This window comes from Patagioenas fasciata, chromosome 25 (assembly GCF_037038585.1).
Source record: "Patagioenas fasciata isolate bPatFas1 chromosome 25, bPatFas1.hap1, whole genome shotgun sequence".
NCBI classification, from domain to species: Eukaryota; Metazoa; Chordata; class Aves; order Columbiformes; family Columbidae; genus Patagioenas; species Patagioenas fasciata.
The window spans coordinates 2,253,728-2,269,938 of record NC_092544.1 but is presented as its reverse complement, the minus strand read 5'-3'; the positions used below and the strand labels follow the sequence as shown (position 1 = coordinate 2,269,938).

At 50.4% G+C, this 16,211-nt stretch overlaps 1 protein-coding gene across 1 annotated transcript in view; it reads right to left on the bottom strand.

Annotated features, from left to right (window-relative positions):
* The window catches only part of GRIK3 (glutamate ionotropic receptor kainate type subunit 3), an 88,045-nt gene that overhangs the window by 12,411 nt on the left and 59,423 nt on the right, over positions 1-16,211 (bottom strand). Inside the window, exons 8-11 of the mRNA XM_065856991.2 lie at positions 15,281-15,388; positions 11,862-11,975; positions 9,700-9,903; positions 3,988-4,211 (exon numbers count right to left, since the gene is read on the bottom strand). Of these exons, the coding sequence (XP_065713063.1) occupies positions 3,988-4,211; positions 9,700-9,903; positions 11,862-11,975; positions 15,281-15,388 (650 nt within the window). The remainder of the gene's footprint in view (positions 1-3,987; positions 4,212-9,699; positions 9,904-11,861; positions 11,976-15,280; positions 15,389-16,211) is intronic.

The window sequence follows — 16,211 nt, the reverse complement described above, 5'->3', positions numbered from 1 at the left end:
AGAGATTAAATTAAAAACATAATTGGTGTAATTGCTTTTGAACCAGGCATTAATTATCATCTCCGCTCCCTTCTGAAATCCCTGTAGCTTCACAACAGCCCTTTCCCAAAGCCCGGCCCACTGCCTGTGCTAGGAGACCGTTCTCTCTGTGATTCTCTGCCAGACGCGCTGCCACCCAAGGGGGTGTCTGGGTGCTGAATTTCAGGGGTGCCCCAGCCAGAGGGTGGGTGCATTTGGAGAAAAGAAGCCCAGCTCTGTCCCAGGGCCCCCAGCAAACCCCTTGGCCAGGTCTCTTGTCCTGCCCACCTCCCTCGGCTTTTAAATAACAAAAAATCAGGACAACAAAAATCAGGCTGAATTCAGACCTGGCTTTACATGCTGCCTGTTCCTTTAAAAACTTTCTGTAAATTTGTGCCAGGGGTGTATAAAGAATGGTGCCTAAGCCCTTTCTGTTGAATAAAACCAGAGTTGAGGAATTAACAAAAACCTTCTTGGGCTGCCAATGAGAGAATATGAAACGGAAAGGGAATTGGTAAGATCAAATGAGCCTGACAAGATGACACGCTGAAGAACTTCAAGGTTTCCGAGCGAAAATCTACTGGTGCTGCTCAAATTACAGAGAGATATTCAGAAACTGCAAAGCGGCGACGGAGTCTTCGGTGCTTGAAAAGCGAGCGGGGCCATTAGCGGCAGCAGAGGGTGACGAGGGAAGGAGCGAGCGGGGCTCGGTGACCCCACAACCAACGGGGGCCGCTTGGGGTCCCCGTCGGCTGCTTCCCTTTCCTCAGGCGCAGAAATATTCCATCAAAAACCCGATTATTTTCTTGCCTGTTCTTGGCCTTTTTTAGCAGGGAAACGGGAGCATTTCAAATATGGTTTAAAGATCTAACACGGAATACTTTTTGAGTCTAAAATGCATCTCTAGAAGAATTTCTTATGGATGACCCAGTCCTCATCACAATTAAGATGGATATTAAAGCCCCCGCCCCGCTGTGCACCCAAAGGTGATTGATTAGCTGTTGTTTGAAGGGCGTCTGGGTCTGGGGACGGGTGGCAGTTCGAATCAGCAGTGTGGCCCCTGTGGAACCCCATGGAACCCCGTGGAACCCTGTGGAACCCCGTGGAACCCTGTGGAACTCTGTGTTGGTTCCCCGCACAAATTGTCCCCATGAAGCCTTAGAAATTGCCGCTGTTGATGGCTCTGGGGAGGCTGGGGTGGGAGCAGAGGCTCCATCAATAACTAAAGACTGAATAAAAGGAGAGATGGATCAAATCCATCCTTTCCCTGCCTCTAAATAGTCTCTAAGTTGGTTTTAAGTGGCATTGACCTATGATTATAGCATCAGCAGAGGACTCTGGTGCCTAGTTCAGGAGGCTCATGTCTCTGAATTAAGGCTTTGCTATTTCCATTGTGGTTTTCTCCCGAGAATTGAATTTTAGAGGCCTTGCTGGGGTCAAAAGCAGATATTGTTTCCATTACTTCTGAATGCAGTAAATACGTTCCCTATGCAACCTCTTGCTTTCCATCTCTATGTGTTGAAAGATCATTCCTGCAGAACCTTAATTACGCTGAACACTTGATGTTCTTTGAAAGAATAGGAAGGCAGAAGAAATGTCAGGAACAAACCATGTGAAGAAGAAACAATTGCAGTCTTTTCAAGGTTCAATTTGAGCCCCAAACCAGCCCGGTAAGGAGGGTCCCCGGGATGGGGGGTACCCAAGGGGGTCCCAGGGGTGGACAGACCAGCTCGGGTCTCCTCTCACAAATGCAGCTTCTCAGGCATTTTCACATCAGGGCTCGTCCCAGCGCTTCCTTCAGCCTCCCCTCCGTGTTTATCGCCATGAATTTCACGTGCAGATACAGTTTTCGCATTGAACGCGCTTTGAAAGGGGCAGCTGGACAATTTGGGCTGGATTTGGCCATTACGTGAGTTGGGAAAAATAAACTCATAAATGTAAAATTGTGTTTGAATTGTCATTCCAAGCCGCACAAGCAGCCTGATACTTTATGACATTAAAGTCAAAGGCGTTCCGGCAGCAGAGCCCATCCAGCCGCGTTCTGCATGGCTACCAGACACATCAGTGAAGGAGTTCTATCAGTCATCACTATATTTTCCCTTTTCATAATTACCTTGGGTTCATTTTCCCAGATGAGTATCTTTTCCCGCTGAGAGCATCTGGTTCCCTCTCCGACACAAAGCAAAGCCATGGAGGACCTCATCCTGCCCTTCCCCGACGCTGAGCTGGGGCAGGACAAAGCCAGCAAGCCACGTTTTGCCCAGTTTCCCTGCATTTTGTGTGTCTGCGGCGGGGCAGAGCTGGCGGAGGGTGCAGCGGTGTGTTAATGCAAACGCAGCTCTTGGCGTCGTACGGGATTGCACTGAGTGCTGCCATTCTGTACGTTAAGCACCAGCTCCAGAACCCCAGTGCTGGGTGGTTGCTGGTGCTACTGCTCCCCACGGGCTCCGTGCAAAGCGCCCGCAGAGCACAGGGTGCTCACGCAGGGCCAGGGAAGGGCCTGGAAAGCCGGTGTGTGTCACCATTCTCCAGAGATGTGTTGCAAATTCTAGAGAGAACGATTGCAATCGAAATGGGGAACATGGAGAGCATCCTGTGTCCCCTGGGAGGGACGTGCAGCCTCCCCAGCTCCGCGCTCCAGCAGAGGAGGGTTCAGACGATGCTGCTTTGCCAGCCCAGATGCTCTGCAGCACGAATGCTGCTAAGCCGAGTTTACTTTGACAACTGCTGTTATGTGTAATTAGGATGTTTCACAGTAAACTCAGGAAATCATCTCTAAATGCCTGCGTGGACCTGAGGGATGTTGAAAATTGCAGATTTGTTGTAACATGGGGGTTAATGGATTCTGGTTGCTGCAGTTTTCCTGGTTAAGCTTTGCTTTGAGTGTCTGTCTGATTGATGGCAGTGGATGAGACAGGAGCGGGACTCTGGGGATGCTCTGGGGACGGCGCCGCAGCCCGTGGGGCTCTGCACAGACCCCGGCCGGGCCGGGGGGGCTGCACGGAGCCTTCTGAAGCCACCACCAGCACAACTTCAACTGGAAAGAATGAGAACCGAGTCTCTAATGCAGTTTGTGCTCAGGAAACATTCCCAGCACGGTGTTGACACTCAATATTTAAACCTGGCGAGGGCCGCGCGTGGCCGGGGGGGTGGCTGCGGGCAGGAGGGGGCAAGTGCTTTGTTTTGGTTTGAAAAGGTGGAATCAAGTATTGAGAGCAGCCCTGGACTGAGAGTCTCATCAAAGACTCTGTGAAATTCATAACACATGCAAATACATGCAAATTCTGCTGCTTTTAAATATAGGGGGTTTAAACATGCTAATTAGATGCATATTAATTTTGTAAACAGACACATTGTCTGACCCGTAGCAACGGGTTCTCCATTCATTTGATACACGGAGGGGTTTGTGGGAGCTTTGCTGGTGGAGGGTTCAGAAACAGGAGGTGAAAATGGTGCAGGACACGGGGGCTTCTCCCTGGAGCAGGTAACAGGAGCATGAATGGCGAGGAACGATACAGAGCAAGAAAATCACCCTTCGTTATACCAAGGAGACGCTAATGAAGCGGAAAGGCAACAAAACTTCTAAAATCATAAAAGCAAGCACATTTTAAAATTCTTTTGTAGTGAAAGTCTGCTAAATCTGTAGAACCGTCTGCCCTGAGACAGCGAAAGAGGCTTACGGGTTTATGTTAATAAAGCAAACAAACACAAGCGCGTTTAGGACGGTAAAGCAGTACAAAGGATAGAACACAGGCTGGAGCTGGCGAAGAGGGAAACACATTCCCCGATGGATGGCTCGTCTGTAATTCTCCCCTCGGGGGCTCTGTGAGCTCTGCAGCCCCGCTGGGGCTCGGGTCTGACAGAGACAGGGAGCCTGGCAGGTGTGAGCAGCCACGAGCCACCCAAAGGTGATTGAATCAGCGCCGGGTTTGGTGCCGAGCGGGCCGGGGTGGCCCCCGCGTCCCTTACCTGGCAATGACAAACAGCACGCAGCTGACCCCCAGGTAGGCGAGGAGGATGTACATCCAGATGTCGGGAGAGAGCGGGTTGAGGAAGGAGAACACGCTGGGGTTGGTCCCGTTGGGCTTTCGGTACAAGATGCTGACCCCCAGCGTCATGAAGGGCTTGGAGAAGTCTATGGCTTTCTCCCGAACGTGGGTGATGGTGAGAGGAGCCACCGCCAGATCGGCTTTCTGTGCATGACATGGGGAGAGAGGAAGAGGCGTTAGAAACCGAGGGGTCACCATCCCCGGTGGAGCACCCACAGTGGTCAGAAACCCCAAAGCGCAGCCCTGGGGTTCCCTGTTCCCCCAGCACAGGTTGGGCTCCGTGTCCCCGGTCCCTCCAGCCGGACCAGCAAACACCGACCTGTCAGAGCTGCACAAACCATGTTCAGGGGCTTCTGGCACCACTGACTCCAGAGCAAATATGGGTATATAAATTATGTTTCCCAAGATGAGCAGCACCCGCCCCGTGCCAGGTGCTTAGCATACTCATGCAAGATTTATTTAACATCTGGTTCTGAAAATTAAAATTCTAAATTAACCACGAGTGATAATTACGTAGGGATATAGTGATTTGTCATTACTTGCAAACTTTAAATCAATATTAGCTGTCTTGCTAGAACACGCTTTACTCCAACAGAGACTATGGGTTCACTGTAGAATTGGGGGAAGAAATGGGTCTGGGTTGCGGAGGAAGGTTGGACTAATGATCTCTTTTGACATTACAAATCAGTGATGGAAGTCAGCGGAATATTTTAAGTATATGAGAATCTGGGCCTTTTTCTTTTATTCGTTACATATATATACATGTGTGTGTATGGAAGGGCCTCCTCTCCAAAGAACATCGCTTTAAAGGTCCTGAACAGAAGCGTTTCAGCAATTCTCTAACAAGGGTGAAAATCTGTAGCTTTTTGTAACGCAATTCTTCAGCCGAGCCCTGGTTGCTTCCCTTTCCCTGTCACCGACCAAATGGAAATATATTTTGAAATCATCATGCTACAGAAAGTGTCCGTTTCTATCAGTGGCATTTGTCAAACGTCAGAGCAAAGGGAAACAATATGTTGGCGGTGATCCCCTCGTGCCAGCGGTGGCGGCGGTGACGCCGATGGGAGCGGAGGGACTGGGGTTTCACGGGGATGTTCTACATCCCCGCGCCATCCTTCTGGGAGGATGCTCAGCAAGAAGTGCAGCATTTTAGCTCCTCCATCACCTCCGTGTGAATGTCCTGACTCGACAGGGAAAGCCAAGGGAGATCTAGAAGGATTTGGCTATGGATTTTTCTGGAGAACGGGACAAATGAGCCGTTCTGTGGTCAGCGCTCGCTCACACCCCCCGCCTTTAAAAACCTTTGACCAGATTTGCCAAAACATTACAGCAAGGGAGTTTATGCTCCACCACAGAAAATTGAGAGAGGGAAATCTGCGTGGATGCCCGAGGATCCAAACGCTTTTAGTGCAGAAATAAAGTTCTACTGTGTCATTTCAGCAGCTCTTGTGATTTGATCCCAGCCCCGCGTCCTTGGCAGTAAATGTCACGCAGAAGCAGAACGGAGCGTGGATTAGGGCGCCCGCGCTGCTGCCGTGGCCTGAGCTATTAAAGGCAGCACAGGGCTGCACTTCCATATCCTTTTTATCAATGCAGATTTTTCTGAAGGTGGCCTCTAATTAAGGGTTTGCTGACTGAGAGGATCTAAATCAAAACCCACCAAGGGTGACGCTTTCATTTGTCGTGCTCTGACATTACAGGCCGGGAAGTCAATTATCAGGCCCTGGCTGCTTCCTTCCCTCAGCCCCAACTTTCATGCTGTTGCACAGTAAGATGGGTTTTATTAAAAATGAGGAATGATACAAATTCCAGTGGCTTAAAGGCTGTTAGCCAGCAAAACCAGTTAAGCACACACTTGTTTCCCTAGAGCCTGCAGGCCTTCCAAGCCTTATGTGTGTTCCTGAGTGTTCTGCCGAATTGAGGCCAAAAAGGTGAATTTTGCATCTCCACACCAAGTGCAGACACTTCTCCAACACACCTTGAAGGGCTTGGATCCCCATATTCACCCAATTACAGCATTTTCACTTGGCTGGGACTGATGCAGGTTCACCGGGCATTCGGGGGTGCATTGTGTTCTCTGCAGGGACGCTTGGCTTTGTTGGCAAATGCTGGGTGTTATCTCGGGCTCTCAGTGATCACAGTGGCCTGGGGTCAGAACAGCCCTGGCACCGAAATCCCACAGCCCTGAGCAAAGCGCCGTGTGCCCGGCCAAGCCCAGAGCGGCATAAGCACCACAATAAACATTTATTCAAGAAAATAAGCTGCCTCAGTGCTTATTTTGCCAATCTCAGTTAGGTATTTACATAAACTAATGATGTATGTGTTGCCTGAGAGACAGGTAAATAGTGCAGGTTTTACTTATTTAATTGGTATTCAGGTGTGACGTGGAGGACACTCCATACAGCAAAGTCGCTTTTTCCCTATTGCTGCCCCTATGGCTTCCAAATAGATTGGATTAAACATCCACCAGCGCAGGGACGTTAACGGCAATGTGGTTCAGTTTGTATTTCTGCCAGATTTTACTGTCAATAAATGCCCATTTATTGTGAAAGCGTTAAATCAACTGTCATAAATCGTCCCTAAGGATAGAAATTACATCTTCTCTATAGTTACCATTGGCAGGGATTTCCATTAGAAACCCTATTATTTTTCATACCTTTTTTTATTCCCACGTGAAGTTTCAGATGGAATGGAAATTTGATATCCACTGCCTCAGCAGAAGCTTTATTTGTGAACAAGTTTGTGCAAAACGTCCAGAACAACTCATTCTGCTGGTTTTATGTGATCCTGCCCGCAAACAAAGGGAAGATTTGCAGGCATCATTTTGCCAGACAACTCGAATTCATAAATCAGAATGGATGGGTCGCAATGCACAGTGTGGTTTTGCTTGTATCAATAATTATGAATAAACATCAGTGACAGGTCACTACTGACGAAAGGAGGGTCCCTGGTTATTATGGGTACAGGACACAGGAGCTTCTGTGTCACCTGGGTGCCCCAGGGCTCCCCAGACACCAGCGCAGGGACCGCGTTCAGCTTTCCCATGGGGTGGAAGCTCCTTTAGGGGAGGATGAGGATAAGAAACCAGCGGTGAGGAAGGCGTTTGCTTCTCCAGGGAGTGCAGGGAACTCCCTCAGAATGGGGGTTTTGGAGAGGAAGGCTGAGCTGCAGATGAAAGGCAGCAGGGCAGGGTTAGCGCATGTAACTGCACGGGGCTGTCGGCTCCAGATCTGCTGCTGGGGACCTGGCAGACAGGGTCATGCTGGGAGCTGCTCCGACTGCTGTTGCTTTTCCTGTTTATGCTTAAGGCCAGACTAGAAACAAAGCAGTTTTACAAAGGATCACAGCCCGAGGCATCGCTGCCCGTGGCCAGGCCTGTCTGCATCAGAGAGGAGGATGCGAGACTCCCAAACAAGCCAGGAGACTGCGACAACAGCCTGTCCTCCCACCCCAACAATCCCAATTCTTTTATGAGAAGGAGACGCTGAATATGAAGGGAAACTAGCCCAGATACCAAACTCGCAGTGTGGGCAGCCCTGTTTTCATCGCTACAACTTTGTTTGAATGCTGTCTCCAACGCTTTTCCTACGAGGTGTGAAATAAGGCTGAACTCTCCCATTGCAAAGTGCCGATCAGTTACTCCTTTCCCCGCAGGAGCTGAAGATGCTTTGCTGCTGAGGAAGGGCCCCATCTGGTTGCAGTTTCACTTTTTAATGCTTTACATAAACACTGCTATAAAAAGCAATGACATGCAGATAAAGAAAATAATGGCTTCGTCTGGGGTTTGGGCACTGGTTGTAAATCTCTCCAGGGCACGCACCCACCACACCTGCTGGGAAGAGAGTTCCAGCCTGGTGCTGCAGCAGAGCCTGCAAGAAGAGCGGGTTCGCTCCTTGCCTGTTGCTGGACGTTAGTTTGCTTTTCAGTTGGCCGAGAAATACTTTAATGCAGGTTGACCATGAATTTCGTGCTCCTTAATGAGGTTGTTCCTCATACCTTCTTCTCGGTCTGTCTCTTTTAGCTGACCACAGCTTTGGGGATGGCTGAAAGCCTCCCAAGAGCCCTCTAATGTCTCACAGGACATTGGAAGTGACACAGTTTGGACTAAATGACAGTCTGGCTTCTATTCTATCTTATTTCCTGCTTTGGGGCAGTTTACTTCTCAGAGCCCTGCACTCCAGATACTCCATGGCGAGAGCCACAAAACCGCAGCTGCCGTGTGCCCGTGCTCTGCGCCTGCTCCTGTCTGTGTGTCAAAGCACCAGTCACTTCTGCCGGGACACTGTCACTTGTCTAACCCAGCAAGGCTGTTGTGTAAGAGGCTATGAATTGTGTATTTTGAGCTGCCTGGAGTTTTCTGGAAGCAGACGTAGGAAGGCAGGTTTGCACAGCGTTCCCCTGTGGGACACAGCGTCCTGCTGCCCCAAGGGCTGTCCTTGCGCGTCCTTGCCGCTTCTCCAGGGCGAGCCATGGGAGGACGGCAGCGCTCTCCGCTAACTGATTAAGCGTCACTTTGTCCCTACAAGGGACATAATCATTATCATCTGCGTTTTACAGATGGAGCAAGTCTTGCACAGAAGCAACTTGTCCAATGTCATTTAGGGCAGACGAGCCAAATCTGGAAACACGACCCAGATCCCCGAGCCCCAGCTCCGCGGCCTCTCGGTCAGACAATGCTCTGTACCTGCCCAGCGCAGCTCATTTACTGGAGTGACTCACCCCGCAAACACATTCTTCTCACATGAACCGTGAGAGCATCACAGCTGCTATGTACGGGGTATTATTTTTGTCTCTTTTCTACTTAGGCAATGTTTTCAAAATGTGGCCAGGAACTTGAGAGGTGGCCCAGGGGCTGTGCCACTCGAGCAGGACGTTGAGGGCAGAGCTGTGCTGCAGGGTGGCTCACACTGCTGCGGAGATCAGAGATTAATTTGGTCCTGATCTTTTCTTCCAGAGACCTTTTTCTGAGAGTAAGAGATTCATAAAAGCACCAGCTTTCCTCGCCTCCCTAACTGGGCCTCTGGGATCACAGGATGTGCTGGAGGCAAAATATCTAATTAGGAACCTGAGCAACCTCTGGCTGTGAGTGGAGGTTTCAGAGTAGGTGACTTGTGGCAGCTGCAAAAGTAAAGCTGCGCGACAGTTTCGCTGGTGTTTAATGGGCTCTCAGAAGTGGCCACAGCTGCTGTGTTGCAGGGGGAGCTCCACGTCCCAGGAGATGTTAGAAAATAAGCTCAGTTTATATATGAAAAAAGTGTATTAAACTGTCCACTGCACACCTGCTCTTGCAGTCTGGATCCCGGAATCGCAGGATCTGTTATCCGGGTTCAACTGGGCTGTGTCTGGGCCACGTCTGGGGTCCCTCAGCCACCTTGGTGTTGTGCCCTGGCCGCTGTTTGTGGGGGCAGAGCAGCGGTGTCCCCGGGGGGAACAGCAGCTGGCACAGGCAGCCTGTCCCACGTCCATGTGCAAAACCCCCCAGTGAATATTTAGAAGAGTCTAAGAGCTGCTCTTCCAGCAAGTTGTGCAACATTTATCCAGGGTGAGAAGCTTGCTGGGGCTGTCCTGAGCCCTCGGCCACCCGTTCTCCCCCACAGAAAGCCCTGGGGACATGCAGCGAGGGCTCACTCACGTGGTCGATGAGCTCCTTGATCATGCCGTTCCACTGCCCCTTCTCATCCTGCGCCCCGTACTTGCCGTCCTCCACCAGCCGGATCTCGTAGCTGAAGCCCAGGATGACGGCCAGCTCCTTCAGCAGGTCGATGCAGTAACCCTCGAAGCGGTCGTTCCCAAACAGGGCTGTGTCGGACTTGCGGAACATGACAAAGGGCTCTTCCTGCACATGGGAAGGCAAAAAGTCCCCGTGAAGGGTCGCTGCGGTTGTGGTGTAGAATGGTTTGGGTTGCAAGGGACCTTGGGGACCATCTAGTTCCAAGGACAGGGCCACCCCGCGGGTCAGCCTGAGCCGCCAGGCGCTTGGAGCAGGGCTGGCACCGTGACATGTTGGGAATAAATTAACTTTGCACAGCACATCAGCTAATTAGCAACCTTGTTTGCCCCACGAAATTTAATTTTGTCTCTTCTGAGCTGCCAACTGTTTTCCATTTGGTAGCATTTCAGGGAGAAAAAGAACCATTTCGTGCTCTGAAAATGAAGAGTGTTGAGAAACAATAAAGGAGGGAGGACAAATTGGAGCCTGAATCGGGCGCAGCAGCGACGCAGCCGCCCTGCAGCGCGGTACCCGCGGGCCGGTGGGTGGAACACGGCGAGGGGTGGGCAGCCCCAAACCTCCCTGGTTTGGTTTTCTTGCCTGTTTTGGCAAAGCCGGTAACATCGCGCCGCAGAGCTGAGCTTGGCACGCACAGCTTGGTTCGGTCCTGCCCTCCCTGCGCCTTCCCTGGAATTAGGGCTTTGTTTGTGAATCAGCCGGATCCCTGGATCTCGATATAAATACACGGGCTCCAGAGCAGCCATAAAGCACTATTAATTTGGGGAAGAGCTGTAGGGATTACATACATATTTAACAGCCGAAGCACTGAACATTAGGACGCCACTCGCTTCAGTAATGTATCTGCAGGTCTCAAACATTTCCTAGGGGGTAATTCTGAACTCTGTGAACCACTTATTCACGGACTATTTCACAATTTATTACTGAAAATGGCCAGACATCCAATTCACAAGCTCTCTCAGTTTGCTAATCGATTTCTCAGTGAAGGTGCCCTCAATTTCATAACTTCACAGTTCCCATATTGCTTGGGGAGAGCGGTGCTGGCTGCCGGGGTAATATTTCTCTTCCAACAAGTCATTGCAATATGAGCAAAAGGGGAAAAAATAACCTTTCATGCTTTTCCTTTCAAACTTTCCTCCTCTGGCTTTTCTACAATCATTTACACCAGTGCGAAAGTACAAATGCAAATCAGATTTAAGGTTGCGTTTTATTTTTTAGAATCCAGTATATGGAAATGTAATTATTGCAAAACTGGGGTCTAAGCACATTTCCCCCTCCCGCAGGCACGGGGATTGCAGGGCAGCCGCAGATTTGAGGTGGATACCCCGTGGCACGTGTACATGCCCAAGGAATGGTACAATTAATAGGAACTGATATCACTGGTGTACATTATGTAATTTGTACGTGCTCGCGGAGTACGAGATGAAAACGCTGCCTGAGAAAAGCACGTCAAAGGCGGATGGCTGACAGGTCTCCTCCTGGCTCCATCATCTCGCATTATGCCGTGGCCTTTGATATCCGGTGATTATCGCACCCTAGACCCAGATGTTTCCACAACCCCGGCCACGCGTCTTGTCCCTCACAAGATGCATCTTTTCTGCTTTCCCTCGGTCCTGTCCATACACCTTTCTCCTGAATTACCTTTACCCTCTGAACCTTTGTGCCTCCTGAATATACAGAACACAAAGGGCCCAACATTTCCATAGGCAAAGCCGCAGTTCAGGCTCAATCGTGGGCAGGCTGTCCAGGGCTGACAGGAGCCCGCGCTGTGTGATACAGCTGTCTGGAAACCAATGCCACTAGTCATAATTCATTAGATAGTAAATAAAAATTCATTCTGATCTGATGCCTGCCGTCAAATCCAATAGCGAATGTGAGAACAAAATGCGGCATGACAGTTGGGAGCGGAGGAGACCTGTTAAGCAACCGTGGTTTGCAGGATAACGGCGTTACCCTTAGCTAGTTTATCAAATACCGACTTCAGGGGGAAAGAGACGCGATTGTCACAGCTAAACCAGCGTCCCCAGGATTTGTGGGTGGAGAGAGATGAGCTTGCAGTCACCTACCAGGACCGTGGTGACAATCAGAGATCTGTTGCTCAGCGAGTCGGTGACGTTCGGCCCTCGTCCTTTGGCAATTTCCGTGATGTTCAAACCCTCCGAAGGGCTCCACGCTCCAACCTGAAACAAAGCGAGCGAACCCGTGAACACCCGGTGACACCCTCCTGGCCTGGGTAGGGGAGGCGCTGCTTTCATCTCCGGTAACCAGAAGCAAACTGAAAAGATCATCTTGTGTCACCTAAACAGGCGATTTGCATTAACCCTCCAGTTGCAGGTGACTCCAGCTGCACGTGTCTGACCAGCAGCGCTCGCGCTGCCCTCTGATGCAGCTCTATGGAAGAGGACCACGGTGAGTGGAATTCGGGGGCTGCACGAACAATTGGCAAAGGCACGGGTGAAGCAGAACAAAAGAAAACAAATACAAATACAAGGCCAGTTTCTTTATTTTCCCACCAATTTGTTTTGATAGGGAAGATTAGAAAGGACTTGACCAGCTCTGCACACGGTGGGGACCATTCCTGACTCCACGTTGTGGCAAACCAGAGGGATGTTTGGAATGGGTCCCCTTGGCCCAGGTCACCCCTCGGGACGGGCACTCGCAGCCATGGTCCCCACCAATGTGAGGTGCTCCGCTCTTCTCGGGCTGTCAATTTTAATAAAAGATGAGGCTTTGAAGGAGGCTATTGACCCAGAAATAGCAAAACGTGTCTCTATTTAAGAGAAGTCATCTGGGCAGCTCTAAGCCTGTTAACCTGATCTCCGCGGCGCCGGGGAGGCTTTAGACCCAACTTTGAAGGCTGAAGTGGCTAAAGGACTGTGACGGGAGATGAAATGTCAGGGGGGCTGGAGGAACATGGGGCTGCCGGCAGCGAAAGGAGCGGGGTGGCCGTCGAGGCAGGCTGGCAGTGAGAAAAACCAAACCCCGTGTGGAAATGGGGACAGAATGATCCATCTGTAGGGTCAAACTGTGCGATGGGACTCGGAGGAAGCAAAGGCAGCCGGCTCAGACCCACCGGGAGCCAGGAGCTTCCCATCTTTTATTTATTGCTATTTTTAAGCTGCTTCAACCTCTTCGGCAGTCCAAGGGAAGAACTCGGTTTTACTGCATCCCCAAAAAGAGACTTTGTAATGAGCAATGCTGCCTGGCAAGAAAACCGTCATGAATTCTAGAAGAGTTTCCATGAACTTAGTGAAAGGCTCTAAATATTTCAGGTAAAGCCTAAACAATCCCCCGCATCTCCCTTCGATCACACAACAGCCGCAATGGCAAAACATGGTGGTTCTGCATGGGAAAAGAGAAGCAAATGTGAGGTCCCGGCCAGCAGCACTGCAGACTCGGGTAACTCTGCCTTGCCGAGGTTTCTTTAACAAATTAAATACATAGTACTTAACCCTGAATGAATCAGTTTAAAATATTAAGATAAAGGAAAGAAAAAAAAGTGCATTAAGAGAACTGTGCAAGTCAGATAGTCAAACCACATGTAATTAGGTATAGTTAATACTCCTGTAATCCCTGGAAATCCAGGAGCCGTGAGGATCAGGGGTTCAATCCTAAAGCTCAACAAACATAAGCTATTATACATAACGCACAATCCGTTCGGGATTTGTTTGTAGTTTGGCGTTTTGTTATTTCAGATTAACTATTGACACAAAGCTCGCTTGGGCAGAGATGTGACATGGATACTTCAAAACCCCTCTAGAGCTGACAAGGAGCTTTCAAAAAATAATAGCGGAGCTGTGAAACCCGCGAGTTGTCGGAGACAAAAGCTGCACGGGGTCTGCGCCGGGGTTTGGCGCTTCCTCTGGGCTTTGCGTGACACACAACAGCAATAAATGCGGCTGGTGCCAGCAATTCCCCGCCACACCTGAGCAACTTGACGTGACCGATATTGCGGTTGGACCTAAACATTTGGATTCACGTGGTATCCAAATCTATGCACATTTCTCTGTTATTCCACCGCATGTGCGTGCCGCTGTGCTCCAAAAAGACACGTTGGGTTTTTTTGGTTTAAACTCTATAAACAAAATACTTTGTGAAGAACTGAAGTCAAGCTGCAGAGATCATCTCCTGCTCAGGTCTAGCGGGAAGGCGGCTCTTCCCACATCGGCTGGGCTGGCGGCAGCTCAGGCTCAATGCCATTGGGTTTAGTTGAACTGTTTTCTGTATTCAACACCAAAAAACGCTCGCTAGGAGAGCACTGTGGCGACCTTGAGATTTTCTACGTGGAGCAAACAACTGCTGTGGTGAGAAAGCGAGGCAGCGATTTATTTCAAACCAAAGGCAAAACAAACTGTAACAACAGGGGGATGGGGTGGCCAAGCTGTTTGGTGCCAGGGAGCTTCACTGCACCCTGATCACACGGCTGCCTCCAGCCCTGTTTGATTAATTCCCCGTATGGGCATCTGTGCGCGTTGGGCCGCTCACTGCACCGTTAATTGAAACGTCCCTCTCTGTGCCCCCGGCTGGCGCTTCCCGCAGCCCCATCACCTGTCCCCGTGCTGGAGGGGACGGGACTCGGCGCTCGTCCCCGCTGCCCCTCGGCACCTTGTGCCTATCCAAAAGCAGACTCTGCCTGGGAAGGGGATTTGCTGCCTGCAAGAGACCTTCAGCAGAATGAGGCTGGGGGGACCCCGGGAGCACATCGGGCTGCTCCTTTGGCCTTAAACTGACAGACCTCACCTTGAAACGTTCCAGTAGCATTAATGCTTTGCATATGGCCTTTTTTTTGTTATTATTATTTAAATAAGTAATTGAAGAGAAGGAAATGAAATCCCCACGAACACCTGAGAATCAGATTTGCACATCAGCATTGTGTTTCTGTGCCTGGAGATTTGCGCTAATGAGGAGGATCTGAGGCTGCAGCCTTTGTGCTGTGTCTCCTCCGGTTCCTGGGCAAACACAGGCACCGAATGAGACCCCTCCAGCCAACCGGGCAAAACCACACTTTGCTTTTTGCTTATTGTCGCTTGGATAACACAGCCCAGAAAGAAACAAAATACACACTGCGTCCTCCTCCAAAATACAGGCGGTAATAAGCCGGTGCCATTTCCAAGCCTTAGGCAATTTTCTTTGTGGGAAATCACACCAAGTTGATGCTTTCAAGGGCTGTTGCCTCCTCAGAAAAATCGGCATTTTGTAAGCAAGGCCAGCGAGATGGGGGGTGGGACGAGCTTTATTCCTCCCCACTTGGCCCGGGCCGGGAGCTGTCACCGGCTGCTCGGATCCCGCTGCATCCCACACACATCGCTCGGGGCCACCGAGTCCCGGCTGAGCCGTGGAAAAGGATCTAAGGAATCCCACAAAGCAAACACCCTTTTGTGTAAAAAACAGGAAACATGGAAGCGATACAACCACCAACTATTTCCTCTGCTGCCTGAGAGTCAGAGATAGACTAAGCCATAGCGGGTAAGACAAACCCCCCTACCTTTTCGAGACCGTCTTCTTTGAGGCTGATGATATCCAAGTCAAAATCTGTCCGTAAACCACTCGTTTTATTAAAGACAATTCGTCCCGTTAATCCTTCCCATTGGGCCTGTGGAAGGGAGAAAAAGTAGCAGGGCTGTTACTAGGCATCATAAATAATCTTTTACCCTACACTGTATGTTCTTTTAATTAGTCCTTATACTGGTTCTTACTCCCCAAAGAGCATGATTAATTAACAGCCATCTCTGTCACTGCTCAGACTGCAGACAGAGCTGGAGATTTTCTCAACTCTCTTGCAGTCCTCGCTACAATTTTCGTTTGCACCTTTTGTGCTCACCAGCTGTTGCAGGACGTGATGACTCAGTAGAAAAGCGCTTGCATTTATCACCGCATCCTTGTGCGCTGCATTTATCCTTGGAGCACTGATAAACGCCGGGCTGCGGGGAGCCGGGGTTTGGGACAACTCCAGTCCGGCTCATAAATAATCCTTTTCTGCACGAACCTGCTGATGCTTCCAAGGTGTGTGGAGGATGAGGTGTCCTGAACACTCTCCTCCCTCCTTCCAGACGGAAGGTGGAGCAGAAAAGGCCAGGAGATTGTCCGCACTAGCAGGCTCTGTGTTGTGAAGCAGGCATGAGGATCGGTGGGAGTGCTGTGCCCATAGCGCTGCTCCGCTTTTGGCAGGATGAGCCCAAGGCTGGTGGCCCTTGAGGCTGCGGAAGCCCCATTCCTGGAGAATTCAGTGTTTGACGGTGCAAGGTCCTGCACAACCTGGTCTGACCTGGGAGCCCGTCCTGCTCGGAGCGGGAGCTTGGAGTCAAGAGCTCCACATTCATTTCAGCAAAACGCTGCTGTGATGCTGCCTCTTTTCCAGCGTACGCTTCGCAGCACCACCAGAATTGCTCTCTCTGATTTAAGAGATGATCGAGCCC